Source organism: Pelophylax lessonae (genome assembly GCF_965119305.1).
Source record: "Pelophylax lessonae genome assembly, chromosome: 3".
Classification (NCBI taxonomy): Eukaryota; Metazoa; Chordata; class Amphibia; order Anura; family Ranidae; genus Pelophylax; species Pelophylax lessonae.
The window spans coordinates 589,873,274-589,890,685 of record NC_138770.1 but is presented as its reverse complement, the minus strand read 5'-3'; the positions used below and the strand labels follow the sequence as shown (position 1 = coordinate 589,890,685).

Here is a 17,412-nt window from a genome sequence, read left to right as displayed (position 1 = left end):
AAAATTAAAAGTTTAATGCTGACATTTTTTAGTTTGGAAATACTAGTTAGAGCGCACTGTTTTTCAACCTTTAAAACAAACATTTGATATTATAATGCTAGCTTTTCAAATTTTTTTTTCTGAATAATGATGAGATGTACCTCTAATTGAGCTCTTCGTTCAGCAATCACTCGTTCATCCTTGTTTCCAAAGAGCTTCTTTGGGGGAAATTCTAAGGCAGTAAGCTACAAAAGAGCAAGAGAAAAGACTACATTGGTTTCCATAATGTGTACAGTCACAGAAACACTTTTTTAATAATCACATTCCATTTCATTGCTCCTACATACTGTATGTTATTAAACAATAATTTCTGAAGACTGCCAAAAGTGTTTAGTTAGCTCATTAACAGATGTCTTAATATAAAGGTAAAAGCCGTGCTAATTGAAACAAATAATCAAACATGGTGCTTAAATGAGGCAATAAATAACATCCAAATAACATGTTCATAAAAAGTATAGTCCAAAGTAGGATGTGCAAAGTGTAGAAATGAAACTCCTCCACCGTATATTGTGACTTCTCAATTCGTGATAAACTGAGGACCACGCTATGCGCTTACCACAAATTAAATAAAGCCCAGCATTATAAACATGTATAGTGCAAAGTGTAGAAATAGAAATCCTCCACCGCAGTAATTGTAGCTTCTCAATCGGTGATAAAGTGAAGGTCACGCTATGCGCTTACCACAAACCTACAGACCTATGGGGCCCCATATTTCCTGAGGTTAGGTGTAAATGAAGAAGTCCCAGGTCGGATCCATGTAGACTCTACTCTGAAGGAAGATCATACAGCCTCTTCAGCCTTCAAACTTGTGGCTGGGGTCCCTTTGAAGAGTTTTGATGCAATCACAGTTGACAGCGATTTGGACTCGGTGACAACAGAGAGGGTGCGAGATCATATTCGTAAAGCCCTGAACAGCAACAAGAGAGATTTGGACGGTCCATGCGGTAGCACTGTTCCTGTTTGGCGCCTCCGCTAGGCTGAACCAGCTGAAGGGGCTATCCCGTTTCCCATTAGATCGGTCAGGAGCTATATTACCTACACATATCACTGGGCTCTTATCCATCTGGTTTGTGGTAAGCGCATAGCATGACCTTTACTTTATCACCGATTGAGAAGCTACAATTACTGCGGTGGAGGATTTCTATTTCTACACTTTGCACTATACATGTTTATAAGGCTGGGCTTTTTTTAATTTGTGGTAAGCGCATAGCGTGGTCCTCAGTTTATCACAAATTGAGCAGTCACAATATACGGTGGAGGAGTTTCATTTCTACACTTTGCACATCCTATTTTGGACTATACTTTTTATGAACATATGTTATTTGGATGTTATTTATTGCCTCATTTAAGCACATGGTTTGATTATTTATGTTTCAATTAGCGCGGCTTTTACCTTTATATTGTTTATTTGGTGTGTTCCCACTTCAGCTGCAGCTTTTGTATATTTTTTTCTACATTGGTGATCCCATTTACATTCGTGATTACCTCATTCACTGTTCAGCACATATTATTTACTTTTAGTGTGTTTAGCGCAGTTATTTTTTGTTATAGATGTTTTAATACACAGCAAAGAGTATGGATGCACAATCAGATTTTTATCACTTTCAGTGTATACAGATTGGTTACAATGACACAGCTGGAAACCCATTTTTTACTGTCTTTGTGTTGTGCTCCCTTTGAGAAGTTTTCTTTACTATAGGATGGATAAAGGGTCAGTGTTAAATGCTTCATCCAAAAGCAACCATGGAGTGAGTATGTGACCATCTAATGTTTCTGTGTACCCACAATATTAAGCTCTACACAGCAGAGGCTGGAAGAAACAATCAGTTGTTGATGGAGGGTGCCAATATTTATTGCCATCTCAATCTTGATTTAGGTGAATCTTTCTCAACTTTAAAAATTTAAAAGTTAACATCAAAAGAACAGAAAACAAGATACCTGCCTATAGCTTTGTTATTCAGTCCTTTTTTAGTGCACCCTTTTCTGATTTAATTTCAATTTTTTTTACGGGAAGGATGTCAGGTGGTAGAGTCCCTACAGTACCACCAGCTAAGGGAATTTTGGCCGGTTAATGAGGAACCAGCATATTTCCATTCAGTGTATGGCCAGTTTCAGGCAGCACTTTAAATTACAAATTTTCAAGTGAAGCACAGGTTCACTTAAAATAATATGATGGAAAGGATAATGCAACCCATTGGACCAATCTTTGGACCCATGAGACCAACTAAAACGTTTTTATATTATAATATTATATTTTATAATATAAAACGCAGTTTTATATCTAAAAGTCAGTAAAAAAGTTATGTTCTAAACATTCATGCGTTATCATTCAGTTCCTCGATAAAATAATGCTCGGTTTGGCTAAGATAAAGATATTAATAGATCATTAATCACTTGCCGAACGCCTAACGTACATTTACTGCGGCAGGTCAGCTCTATTGCACAAAATCACATACCTGTACGTCATTTTGTGCAATAGTCACTACATGGCGCCATCGCACCGACAGGCGACATCGCGCTGTGATTGGCTAACAGGGATGTCAATCAACGGGTCCAGGTGGACCTCGTGTCCGCCAGCCATCAGCAATCATTCCCCAGAGAGGCAGAACGGCGTTCTGCTTTTGTAAACAAGGCAAATCGCTGTTCTGACAGGGAAGAACATGGAGATCTTGTGTTTCTGCTAGGCAGGAACACTGATTTCTGTCTTCATCCAGTCAGACCATCCCCCACACAGTTAGCAAGCACCAGCTAGGAGCACACTTAACCCTTTGATTGCCCCTGAAGTTAACTCCTTCCCTGCCACTGTCATTAGTACAGTACCAGTGCATATTTTTAGCACTGATCACTGTAATAATGTCACCGGGTCCCAAAAAAGTGCCAAAAGTGTCAGTTAGGTGTTTGATTTGTCCGCCAGAATGTCGTAATCCCACTAAAAATTGCTGATCGCCGCCATTACTAGTAAGAAAAATAAATAAATAAAAATACTATAAAAATATCTCATAGTTTGTAGACATGATAACTTTTGTGCAAACCAAGCAATATTGGGATTTTTTTTCTTTTTTTTTTACCAAAAATATGTAGCAGAATACATATTGGCCTAAATTGATGAACACATTTGATATTTTACATTTTTTTTTATTTGATAACAGAAAGTAAAAAAAAATATTTTTTTTTTTCTTAAAACTGTTGCTCTTTTTTTGTTTATAGCGCAAAAAATAAAAACCGCAGAGGTGATCATATACCCCCAAAAGAAAGCTCTATTTGTGGTAAAAAAGGACATCAATTTTATTTGGGTACAGCGCCACATGACCATGCAATTGTCAGTTAAAATAACGCAGTGCAGTATCGCAAAAAATGGCCTGGTCATTAAGGGGGTAAAACCTTCCAGGGCAGAAGTGGTTAAGAGATTAATGTATTTACAAAAGAGGCATAAAACATTAAGAACTATAACTATAACTATTAAATATAAGACAATGTATAAGGGTAATTTAAGCAGTATTATACTATATAAATGATTAATAAAATAGAAGAAAAAATTAGGTTGTGGGAATATAAACTGCATTCCCCCCCCCCCCCCAAGTTTCACAGCATTTCTTCTAGCTGACAGTTTCAAGACATACAGCAGTATAGTAAATTTGATAAAGAGTGTTGGTGTAAAGTTAATGAGGGCTAAAATTAAACATGTATCAGAGGGATAAATCATTGCTAGATGCTGATAATTAGAATTAGCACAGATCATATATTTTCTTATAAAGCTCCATGTTAATGGCTCATAAAATGAAGGTAAAGCAAAAAGGGCAGAAGGTGGAAATAAAGAGAAAATTACTGTATCTGAAGTGAAAGAATCAAGAGGAAGAGAAGGGACAGAGAATAAAAATATATTAAGATCCTCCCATTTTCCCACAATCCTTCTTTCACCTTTTGTCTAGGTGAGCCTGGCCTGTTTTTTTAAAGAGGCTCCTGCAAGAGAAGGCTATGATGGAAGCAGACATTCCTGAAATCAAAGACTTGACACTAATACTATAAGAGAGACTATGAATCCGTTCAGCTTCATAGCACCTGTGCCAACGGATGGCACAAAATCCAGAAATAGCTGCTTCCATCAAAGTCTGGTCTTTGTTAGCTTTGTTTTTCGGCTATACAATAGAACACACACTGTTTGCACAATTATTAGGTAAGTGACTATTTTGACCAGATTATAATTTGCATATTGTCCAAATCCAAGCTGTATAAACTTGAATGCTTATTGGATTTAAGCATATTAGGTGATCTGTATTTGTGTAATGAGGGAGGGTGTGGCCTAAGGAGATCAACACCCTATATCAAAGTGTGCATAATTATTAGGCAGCATCTTATCCTCAGGCAAAATGGGCCAAAAAAGAGATTTAACTGACTGAAAAGTCAACAACTATAAAAAGTCTTTAACCACTTAAGCCCCGGAAGATTTTACCCCCATTCCGACCAGGGGGTATTTTGCGATTCGGCACTGCGTGACTTTAACGGACAATTGCGCGGTCGTGCGACGCTGTACCTAAACGAATTTGGAGTCCTTTTTTTCCCACAAACAGAGCTTTCTTTTGGTGGTATTTGATCACCTGTGCGATTTTTTGATCACGTGCTATAAACAAAAAAAGAGCGTCAATTTTGCAAAAATAGCAATATTTTTCACATTTTTTTATATGAAATTCCCCAAAAAAAATTTAAAAATCAAAATTTTTTTACTTTTTCGGCCAATTTGTTTTATGCTACCTATGTTTGGTAAAAAAAATCGCAAAAAGCGTATTTTGATTGGTTTGCGCAAAAGTTATCGCGTTTACTAACAAAGGGAAAGATTTCTGTCATTTTTGTTGTTTTTTTTTTTAACGTGTAATGGCGGCGATCTGCGATTTTTTTTTGCGGTACTGCGACATTGGGGCGGACAGATCGGACCCTTGACTGACATTTTTGACACTTTTGGGGTTACCAGTGACATTTCTACAGTAATCAGTGCTATATATATGCACTGTTACTGTAAAAATACACTGGTAGTGAAGGGGTTAACTTTATTTGGGAGGGAGGGGCTGTGTGTATCCCTAGGGGCGTGCTTTCTACTGTGATTGGCTGGGGCTTGAGCTGTATGGACACTGATCAACGGATCTACATACTAGATCCGAGTGATCAGTATCCTAACAGCAAGGAGAATGACAGGCAGCTTGTTTACACAGGCTGCCTGACATTCTCCCTCTCCCCCGCCGATCGCCGAGTGACCGGCGGACATCGGGTCCGCCGGTCACACGCGCGGGGGGGTCCGTGACCACGCGGGAGCGGGAGCGCGCCTCCGGGGGCGCGCGCTCGCTCCCTAGACCCTCACAAGCTAGTGACGTAGCCCTACGTCACTTTGCCTGTGAGGGGCTGACTGCCGACGTAGATCGGCGTTAGGCAGTCGGCAAGTGGTTAAGAGGGATGCAACACTCTTGAAATTGCTAAGTTATTGGGGCATAATCACAGAACCAACAAAAGTTTTGTTGAAAATAGTGGGTAACAGACCGGTCGCAGGAAATGTGTTGAGAAAAAAAGGCGCAAATGAACTGCCAAAGATTACAGAAGAATCAAACATGAAGCTACGAGGAATCTATTATCCTCCAGTGCTGTCATATTCCAGAACTGCAACCTACCTGGAGTGCCCAGAAATACAAGGTGCTCAGTTCTCAGAAACATGGCCAAGGTAAGGGGGGCAGAAACCCGACCACCACTGAACAAGACACATAAGTTGAAACGTTAAAACTGGGCCAAGAAATATCTGAAGACAGATTTTTTAAAGGTTTTATAGACTGATAAGATGAGAGTAACTGTTGATGGACCAGATGGATGGGTCTGTGGCTGGATCAGTAACAGGCACAGAGCTCCACTTCAACTCAGACGCCAGCAAGGTGGAAGTGGGGTACTTGTATGGGCTGGTGTTATTAAAGATCAGCTAGTGGGACCTTTTCGGGTTAAAATCAATTGTTAAACCTACTGCCAGTTTTTAGAAGACACTTTCTTCAAGCAGTGGTACAGGAAAAAGTCTGTATCTTTCAAGAAGTCCAAGATATGCAGTAATTCATTGCATGGCTAGCCAATAAAGGCCTTAAAGATGAAAGAATAATGACATAGCCCCCTTCCTCATCTAACCTAAACCCTATTGGTAACTTTTGGGCCCTTCTTAAATGGGAGATTTAGGGTGAAGGAAAACCATACACCCCTCTGAACAGTGTCTGGGAGGCTGTAGTTGCTGCTGCACAAAAAGTTGATCGTCAACAGATCAAGAAACTGACAGACTTCATAAATGGAAGGCTTATGATAGTTATTCAAAAGAAGGGTGGCTATATTGGCCACTTGTTTTTTTTTTTTTAAATGTCAGAAATGTTTATTTGTAAATTTTGAGTTGTTTCATCATTATTCTTACTATTCTTACAGATGCAAATAAACAAGTGAGATGTGAAAATCTTCGTTTTTCATTTAGTTGAGTAATAATTCTACACATATTATCCCAATAATTGTGCACACATAGATATTCTGCTAAGAAAGCCAAATCCTTACTTTCTTAAATATTTAGGGTTGAGGTTTATTGATATTTTGGACTGATCAAGAGCACAGTAGTTGTTCAAGAATTAAATGAATCCTTAAAAAATACAACATGCCTAATAATTGTGCACACAGTGTATGATGGCGTGACAAATTATGACAAATGCTGTTCAAAAGTACTTAAAAAAAATGCTTGCTTTTAACATTCAATTTTGCAGTGAATTGACTTCCTTGAATAAAAAACACTTTCAATGTTAGAAATTAGTTTGTTTGAAAAACTCTCATCTTTGCAACTGAACATAAACGATTCCTTTAAATAAGTTAGCAATGTAAAATGAAAGCCTGCACCATACAAAAAGGCTTCTTTGCTATGAAGATTTTTTTTAAACTGATACACAAGCATTAGAAGATATGTTTTAAACCTACTTAAAACCCTAGTAAAAGTTAACTTTTATTCATCTCATTAACTTTTACTGTATCTATTCGTTTCCAGCTACAACTTAATACAGCAACATAAAGAATTAAAAGTTAATGTAACTCGTAAAACCCTGAGATCAATTAATTACATTCTAAAAGTCTATAATGAAATCCATATAGGATTGCACAAATTGCACCTATAAACCTGTTATATATGTGTGAAATGACTTGTATTTAAGAACTAGGACCGAAGATACTGAGAGAAAGATTTCACAAAGTAAAGCAGATATATCAGTGTGGGAAGAGAAAGTGGGTGGGACCAAATCCCCATTTTTATTTATGGATTGTCTTCATATTTGATAGTCACTTCTTTTGCATGTGTGCGCTATTCTTTTTTAATATGCATGTCGCTTGGTTCATAACTGCACCAGGTTTAGAAATACATGTTCAGGGTTTGCTCCCCCAACTTTTTGCTTGTTTATTATGTATTCGGTCTGATCAGACTTCTGAGGTTGAGAACCCCCCCCCCCCCACCCACACCTGTACTCTATCAGTGTCCACTATCAAGTAGATATAGGAGGAGTCCCTTGTAGTGCATTAGCACATCTCTCCCAGCAAGGAGTGTTGACTCCAAGGGTTAGAGAGGCTGGATTCATTCTTTTTTATGGATAGTGTAGGACCCACTGACAATGGGGTACTTTGACGTAGTCCCTTGTAGTGCATTAGCACATCTCTCCCAGCAAGGAGTGTTGTCTCCAAGGGTTAGAGAGGCTGGATTCATCCTTTTTTATGGATAGTGTAGGACCCACTGACAATGGGGTACTTTGACGTAGTGGTGGGCTTGAGCACGATATGGCCATATGGTGGGACCAAATCCCCATTTTTATTTATGGATTGTCTTCATATTTGATAGTCATTTCTTTTGCATGTGTGAGCTATTCTTTTTTAATATGGGAAGAGAAAGTACACTAAGATTTGCAAGTAGAGAAAAGTGAATTAAACCAAAGTTTCATATTCAACCAGACTGGGTTAATTTAAAGATGATAAAAATATGCAAATGTTGACTAATCTGCTGCTGATGAGAAAGCATTAAATATGAATAGCTTTTCCCTTCCAAGATACTAGGCTGCTGCAACACCAGGGCTGGTATTCCACTAGGCAGGAAGACTGTGGGGGTCCCTTAGGATGCTGGTACCAGCTCCTATAATCTTAGGCTCCAGTTAGAAGGTGCTGTAGAAAAACTGGATTTTTGTAAGAACTTATCGTAAAATCCTTTTCTCTGAAGTCCATTGACAGACACAGCTCTTATGCTTTTTATACCATTGGGTTATGCTGCTCCCTACAGGAGTAGTACTAGGCAGGAAAAAACAGTTTACCACGCCTACGGGGGCTGTCCCTATAGGCATAACCCCACATACCCTGCTCCAGCATACCAATTTTGTTGCAAGCAGTGAGAAAAGGACACAAACCACCCCCATATCAGGGGGGCAGGTGCTGTGTCTGTCAATGGACTTCAGAGAAAAGGATTTTACGGTAAGTTCTTACAAAAATCCAGATTTCTCCATCTTCCATTGACAGACGCAGCTCTTATGCTTCTTCTACCATTGGGACGCCCAAAAGCAGTGTATGCAAGAGGGGTGGGAAGGACTTTTTGTAAGAACTTATCGTAAAATCCTTTTCTCTGAAGTCCATTGACAGACACAGCTCTTATGCTTATTATACCATTGGGTTATGCTGCTCCCTAGAGGAGTAGTACTAGGCAGGAAAAAAACAGTTTACCACGCCTACGGGGGCTGTCCCTATAGGCATAACCCCACATACCCTGCTCCAGCATACCAATTTCGTTGCAAGCAGTGAGAAAAGGACACAAACCACCCCCATATCAGGGGGGCGGGTGCTGTGTCTGTCAATGGACTTCAGAGAAAAGGATTTTACGGTAAGTTCTTACAAAAATCCAGATTTCTCCATCTTCCATTGACAGACGCAGCTCTTATGCTTCTTCTACCATTGGGACGCCCAAAAGCAGTGTATGCAAGAGGGGTGGGAAGGACGCAAACCAAATAGTTAACGTAAACTCCAAAGGCTAAACTTAGCCAACTGGGTAATATGAAGCTCACCTAGGAAAAACAGGAGCTCACCCATGAAAGCAAAAAACCCTTAAAGAGAAACAAACGAGTCTCTTTTAAACAGCAGCCTGCAAAACCTTGCGGCCAAAGAAAACATTCGAAGATGCCAACAAATCTACCTTGTATAATTTTGTAAATGTGTGCAACGACGATTCGCCGCCTTACAAACTTGGACGCCTGATGGCGAAAAGCCCAAGAGGCACTCAGCGCCCTAGTAGAATGGGCCTTCACAGGGAAAGGAAAAACTTGACCCTGCAAAGAATAAGCCTGAACAACCATCTGCCTAATCCACCTAGATATAGTCGCAGCAGTCGCAGCCAAATCTTTACGAGATCCTTCAGCAAGGACAAAAAGAGCATCTGATTTCCTAAATGACTCAGTGACCATCAAGTAAACCCTGATCGCCCCAACCACATCCAGAGTGCAAAACAATTTCCTTGGGATACTCAGGCTTAGAACAGAGTAAAGGCAACACAATTTATTCATTTAGATGGAAATTAGACACCACCTTAGGGAGAAAAGAAGGATTAGGTCGGAGTACCACTTTATTTCTGTGGACCACCAAATAAGGTGAACTACAAGACAGCGCCGCCAACTCAGACACTCTGCAGACAGAAGTAACTGCCACCAGAAAAGCAACCTTCTGGGATGTTCTCAAAAGGAGGATTCTGAAGAACAGACAAAACCAGATTGAGATCCCACGGAGCCAACGGGGATCTCTCGGGGGAGCCAGATGACGCACCCCCTAAATAAAAGTGCAAATCAAGGCATTAGCAGCTAACGGACATTGGAAGTAAATAGCCAAGGCAGACACTTGGTCCTTGATAGTGCCCAAGGCCAACCGCTGCTCAACCCCTTTTTGTAAAAAGGCCAAAACCCTAGCTATAGAAAACAAGGGAGGGTGCAACTTCAGCGATTCACACCATGAAATGTACTATTTCCACGTACGATGATAAATCTTCCTAGAAGTCGCCTTCCTATCCTTCAACAGGGTAGGAATCACCGATTCAGAGAGACCCCCATCTCTTAACACCTGCCCTTCAACAGCCATGCCGTTAAAGCCAGCGACCGTAAAGCAGGATGGAAGATCGGTCCCTGGGATAGCATACTTCCCTCAGGGGGAAGTCTCCAAGGAGGATCGGCGACCAATTTTACTAGGTCTGCATACCAAGACCAACGAGGCCAGTCTGGGGCCACCAGAACGACCGGAATTCCTTCCACCGCCATCCTGCAGAGAAGCCTTAGCAAGAGTTTTATCGGAAGGAAGGCAAAGAGCCGCCGATACTGGCTCCAAGGAGCCACCAAGGTGTCTGTGGCATCGGCCAGAGAATCCCGAGACCTGGCCACAAACCTCTGGACTTTTTTGTTGAAGCGAGATGCAAACAGGTCTACCTCCCGAGTTCTCCACCGGACACATAGGAGATGAAACACCTACGCATGAATGGACCATTCCCCTTGATCCAGCACCTGACAACTCAGGTAATCCGCTTGCCAAGTCTCCACACCCGGAATGTGGACTGCGGAAAGAGCCGGAACATTGTCTTCTGCCCATACCAGAATCTCGGCCACCAGGACGCTCTTGGTGCCCCCGGTAAGGAAGACTCCTCGGTTGACCGGGGCCCCTGGGCACAGAGCTTACCCAGACCTCCACCTCAGCCTGTCAGGCTGGCGTCCATGGTGACCACCGTCCAAAACAGCGGTAGGAAGTACTTGCCCTGACACAATGCTGGGGACTGGATCCACTAGGATAGAGCAGACCTTTTGAGTCGGCTCAAGCGTATCATTTTGCCTAAAGACTGTGGATACCTGTTCCATTTGGCAAGAATCTTTTTGCAGAAGTCTCGAGTTACATAGTTAGACAGGTTGAAAAAAGTCTATCTGGCTCAACCTATATACACAATCCTATACCCGCAGTTGATCCAGGGGAAGGCAAAAAAACCCCAGCAAAGCATGATCCAATTTGCTACAGCAGGGGAAAAAAATTCCTTCCTGATCCCCCGAGAGGCAATCTGATATTCCCTGGATCAACTTTTCCTATAAATATTAGTACCCACTTATATTAAGTCCACCCAGGAAAGAATCCAGGCCTTTTTTAAGCATTCTAGTGAGCCAGCCAGAACCACCTCTGGAGGGAGTCTATTCTGCATTTTCACAACTCAGGGAAGAAACCTTTCCGTATTTAGAGACGAAATCTGTTTTCCTCTAGACGTAAAGAGTGCCCCCTTGTCCTGTGTTGACCTTAAAGTGAATAGCTCAACACCAAGTTCACTATATGGATGCCTTATGTATTCATACATGTTGATCATATCCCCCCTTAATCTCCTCTTCTCAAGAGAGAATAAATTCAGTTCCTCTAATCTTTTCTCATAGCTGAGCTCCTCCCTGCCTCTTATCAGTTTGGTTGCCCTTCTCTGCACTTTCTCCAGTTACCCGATATCCTTTTTAGGGAACTGGTGCCCAAAACTGAACTGCATATTCCACATGAGATCTTACTAATGATTTGTACAGGGGCAAAATGATATCTCTCTCTCTGGAGTCCATGCCTCTATTAATACAAGAAAGGACTTTGCTTGCTTTGGAAACCGCAGCTTGGCATTGCATGCTATTATTAAGCTTATGATCTACCAGAACACCCAGATCCTTCTCCACTATGGATTTCCCCAGTTCTACTCCACCTAGTATGTATGATGCATGCATATTCTTAGCCCCCAAGTGCATAACTTATCAACATTAAACCTCATTTGCCACATAGTTGCCCAATGAAACAGTGCATTATGGTCAGCTTGTAAGTTGGAGACATCCTGTAAAGAAGTTATTCCACTGCAAAGCTTGGTGTCATCTGCAAAGACTGAAATGGTACTTTTAATCCCAGACCCTATATTATTTATAAAGATATTAATAAGTAAGGGTCCGAACACTAAACCTTGGGGTACACCACTGATAACCTTAGATCATTCAGAGTAAGAATCATTACCACTACTCTCTGAAATCTATCTTTTAGCCAATTTTCTATCCACTTGCAAACTGTTTTTTTCCAAGCCTGTAGACTTTACCTTACCCATTTAGCTGTGTGTGGGGAACTGTGTAAAACGCTTTTGCAAAATCCAAGAATAATATGTCCACAGCCACCCCTCTGTCCAAGGTTTTACTTACCTTACTTACCTCTTCATAAAAAGAAATCAGGTTTGTTTGACAACTTCTGTCTTTCATGAATCCATGCTGTCTGTTGCTTAAAAATTTTTTTTCCAGAAAGGACTCATCTATGTGGTCTTTTATTAAACTCTCCAGTATCTTCCCGACTATACAAGTTAAGAGATATAGAGTGAGACTGAGCAAACGTAACCGCCCTGAAGGGTGATACCATCAGACCCAGGGCTCTCATGCAAGTCCCTATTAAGGACAGATTGGTTTCCAACAGCAATCAGATCCCTCCCTGCAACTTCTGCAAAGTTTTTCCAGGGGAAGAAAAACCCTCGCCAAGGCTGAATCTAAAGTCAACCCCAGATAATCCAACCTCACTGAAGGCATCAGAGCAGATTTTTTGAAATGGATAGTCCTACCGAATTCCTGAAGGGTCTTAACTGTAATCGATAGGTCACCCAACAGAGCCAAGTGAGAGTCCGCTCTCAACAGGAAATCGACCAGATATCCCAGGATCGCAATCCTTTTTTGGCGCAACAAAGCCAATATCGGGGCCAGTACCTTGGTAAAGACTCTGGGAGCGGAGGTGAAGCCAAAGGGTAATGCAACAAATTGAAAATGCTCCTCTGCCACTGCAAAGCGGAGAAATCGCTGGTGTCCCCTGTACCTGGGGATGTGTAGATACACATACAGTGCCTTGGGAAAGTATTCGGCCCCCTGGAACTTTGAAACCTTTTGCCACATTTCAGGCTTCAAACACAAAGATATAAAACTGTAATTTTTTGTGAAGAATCAACAACAAGTCAGACACACTCATGAAGTGGAACGAAATTTATTGGATTTTTAAAACTTTGTTAAATAAAAAACTGAAAAATTGGGCGTGCAAAATTATTCGGCCCCTTTACTTTCAGTGCAGCAAACTCTCTCCAGAAGTTCAGTGAGGATTTCTGAATGATCCAATTTTGACCTAAATGATGATAAATAGAATCCACCTGTGTGTAATCAAGTCTCCGTATAAATGCACCTGCACTGTGATAGTCTCAGAGGTCCGTTTAAAGCGCAGAGAGCATCATGAAGAACAAGGAACACACCAGGCAGGTCCGAGATACTGTTGTGGAGAAGTTTAAAGCCGGATTGGATACAAAAATATTTCCCAAGCTTTAAACATCCCAAGGAGCACTGTGCAAGCAATAATATTGAAATGGAAGGAGTATCAGACCACTACAAATCTACGAAGACCTGGCCGTCCCTCTATACTTTCAGCTCATAAAAGGAGAAGAGTGATCAGAGATGCAGCAAAGAGGCCCATGATCAATCTGGATGAACTGCAGAGATCTACAGCTGAGGTGGGAGACTCTGTCCATAGGACAACAATCAGTCATATACTGCACAAATCTGGCCTTTATGGAAGAGTGGCAAGAAGAAAGCCATTTCTTAAAGATATCCATAAAAAGTGTCGTTTAAAGTTTGCCACAAGCCACCTGGGAGACACACCAAACATGTGGAAGAAGGTGCTCTGGTCAGATGAAACCAAAATCTAACTTTTTAGCAACAATGCAAAATGTTATGTTTGGCGTAAAAGCAACACAGCTCATCACCCTGAACACACCATCCCCACTGTCAAACATGGTGGTGGCAGCATCATGGTTTGGGCCTGCTTTTCTTCAGCAGGGACAGGGAAGATCGTTAAAATTGATGGGAAGATGGATGGAGCCAAATACAGCACCATTCTGGAAGAAAACCTGATGGAGTCTGCAAAAGACCTGAGACTGGGACGGAGATTTGTCTTCCAACAAGACAATGATCCAAAACATAAAGCAAAATGTACAATGGAATGGTTCACAAATAAACATATCCAGGTGTTAGAATGGCCAAGTCAAAGTCCAGACCTGAATCCAATCGAGAATCTGTGGAAAGAACTGAAAACTGCTGTTCACAAACGCTCTCCATCCAACCTCACACTGAGCTTGAGCTGTTTTGCAAGGAGGAATGGGCAAAATTTCAGTCTCTCAATGTGCAAAACGGATAGAGACATATACTCCAAGCGACTTACAGCTGTAATTGCAGCAAAAGGTGGCGCTACAGAGTATTCACTTAAGGGGGCTGAATAATTTTGCACGCCCAATTTTTCATTTTTTATTTGTTAAAAAAGTTTGAAACATCCAATAAATTTCGTTCCACTTCATGATTGTGTCCCACTTCTTGTTGATTCTTCACAAAAAATTACAGTTTTATATCTTTATGTTTGAAGTCTGAAATGTGGCAAAAGGTCGAAAACTTCAAGGGGGCCCGAATACTTTCACAAGGCACTGTATTTGATATTGATGGAGGCCAGAAAATCCCCCCGATTTAAAGACATTACCACCAACAGAATGGATTCCATTCAAAACTTCTGCACCCGCACAAAGCAGTTCACAGCCTTGAGGTCCAGCATTGGATGCACCTTGCCCTCCTTTCTGGGAAACGTGAACAGGTTTGAATAGAAACCTTAAAAGCGTTCCTGCGGAGGAACTGGCACAATCAATGCTTGGCCTGGGACCGAAATTCGATCTTGTACCCAGAACAAATCAGTTTGTGAACCAATTTGTCTTGAATGAAGGAAGTCCAGGGTTCCTGAAAGAAGCGCAGATGTCTCCCAACCGATGAAAAACAGGTGAGGGCGCCCCTTCATGCTGAAGAGGACTTGCCCGCAGAACCAGACTGGCTGGTCTTGTTCTTGCCTGACCATGGCTTTTTAGCCCCTCCGAAGCCCTGGACGGCTTACCTTTTTCTTGCGCCCCTGAGGCACTATGAGCGGTGAAAGAAGGCCCCCACTTACTACGGGGTGTCTTACCTTTGGAGGATTGAGGAAGAAGAGTACTTTTCCCAGGCCAGGGGGATCTTTTAGTGAGTACTAGGTCCTATCATCCCCAGGATTGGGCCCACATCCCCCAAGACCACTAAGGGATATGGGGGGCTGCATTTACTCACCATATCATGGGCCAGGTGGGCTACGCTCCAGATAGACCACCTCCCACCCAGAGTGGGGGTGCTGCCAGCCAAAAGGTACGCTGTAACTCCGGGCGTTCCAGGTCATCGGGTCCCAGCAAAACATCCACTCGCAGGCTCGTGCCCATGAAAAACAGGGCTCTGTTGTGGCGAGGCCTAGTGCGGGACTATAACCTGCTCATGCTCGTAGGCCAGGCTGGGAGACCTTAAGTATCTAGATTACTCAGTGCAAAACCTCAGCTGGCAATTGCTTGCAGTTCACTAGGAGAAATCCCCCTGAAGACTAACTAGAAGGAGTAAAGAAAATAAAACAAAATATTCTTAAAAGAATAAAAAACTGAAAACGAAGTCCCAGCAGGAAACCTAGGCCCTACTTCTTCACTAGGCAGAAACAAACGGGTATGCTGGAGCAGGGTGTGTGGGGTTAGGCCTATAGGAACAGCCGCTGTAGGCCTTGTAAACTTTTTTCCTGCCTAATACTACTCCTGTAGGGGGCAGCATAACCCAATGGTATAAAAAGCATAAGAGCTGCGTCTGTCAATGGACGATAGAGAAATGAGGGTTTACCATGCAACCTCTTTCATAGTGAACTTGTATACAGGTCCACAGGACCCCATAGCATCATGTAAAGTGTATCTATACTTGGTCCTGTATTCTGTAAAATAGGCTGTACAGGGATTAGAGTGGGGGGGGGGGTGGAACCAAGGGATGGTGCTCAGAGGTGGGTAGGGGGCAGAGACTAAGGATGACTCTGAAGGGAGGAGTTCCTGCAGCTATTCTCTGAGAAAAAAAGCCCTGAGAATATGCATTGTTAAGCAATTATGCACCAGGGTTTGCATAAAGTACCTGAATAGAGTGTGCGTTTTGAGCACACATTGGTGCTCAAGTGGGTGCTTTACATCTGCATCTTCAAATTAATCTCAATGAGCAGCTGTACAGTACGTATTAACAGTAGGTCCTGTGAAAGTGATTAGCCGGGCTCTACACACTGTACACACTGTAAACTGGGGTTTATTTACTAAAGGCAAATCCACTGTGCACTACAAGTGCACTTGGAAGTGCAGTCACTGCAGTTTTGAGGGGGGCATTCGAGGAAAATAGAGAACAGCTTTTTTGCTTGCACATGATTAGATGATAGAAACCAGCAGAGCTTCCCCCCATTTCAGATCTTCCCCTCAGATCTACAATGACTGCACTTCCAAGTGCACTTGCAGTGCACAGTGGATTTGCCTTTAGTAAATCAACCCCATTGTCTTCTTAAAATGTTCCTTTGACAAACAGAGAAATGTCATTCACTAATTTTTAATATCCGTATACATTTACATCAGTGCTGAGAAGTTTATTCTTAAATGTTAGCAAGAATTGGATCAAGGTTTCTTCCAATCCACATTCCATGCTCATTCATCCAAAGGAAACTTTGACAGAATCCATTCAATCCACATGCAGCTTAAAGAACTCTTTTGGATTAGCTGAAAGATAACATTTTGTTGTAAGGGAGGGGTGATTGATAAAGTGCATATATCTTTAAAACATGCCCAAGTGAGAGAATTGCAGCGGTCCTAAATCTAACCGTTAAAGCCTATCTCCAAGGAAATGAAGACTGTTCCCTTGCAGTGGGTCTGCCCCATGCACTGCAAGGGTTAAATGCTCATTTAGGTTTAGGGGAGTGCAATTTTCCTTACCCGATCCTCTGCTCCCCAGGCAACCAGCAATCCCCTCTACTTCCCTATACTCCAGCGAGTACTGTGCCTCAGTGTCCTTACCCCTCAATGCAGGTCTACAAGCTTAGCATTGAACTTGATGATGTCAGAGGACCTGCAACTACCAGAGCATAGAACTCCATTGAGTTTGTGCTTGCATTATCAATTAGATTTCAAGGTGTGCTTGATACTGACTGTTGGCTTTTTTGAAGCAAATGTCTTGAATAAAATAATGACACACATCACATACATCAGCCTCGCTGTATATTAATAATAACCTGATCTGCTGATGCTTTGTTCTCAAACTTCTTCAGACTTTTCTACTCTTCTAACTTTACCTTGTACCTCTCCCTAATTGTATCATCTCTGCTCTGAATATCAACTTAAAGCAGAGTTCCGCCTCTCAGTCCAAAAATTTAAAGTCAGCAGCTACACATACTGTAGCTGCTGACTTTTAA

The 17,412-nt window shown here is 41.8% G+C and overlaps 1 protein-coding gene across 2 annotated transcripts in view; it reads right to left on the bottom strand.

The window, feature by feature from the left end:
* KIF16B (kinesin family member 16B) overlaps positions 1 to 17,412 on the bottom strand; it is a 613,875-nt gene that overhangs the window by 80,486 nt on the left and 515,977 nt on the right. For both annotated transcript variants that reach the window (XM_082252312.1, XM_082252313.1), the window contains one exon: positions 141 to 224. In XM_082252312.1, coding sequence (XP_082108438.1) covers positions 141 to 224 — 84 coding nt within the window. The remainder of the gene's footprint in view (positions 1 to 140; positions 225 to 17,412) is intronic.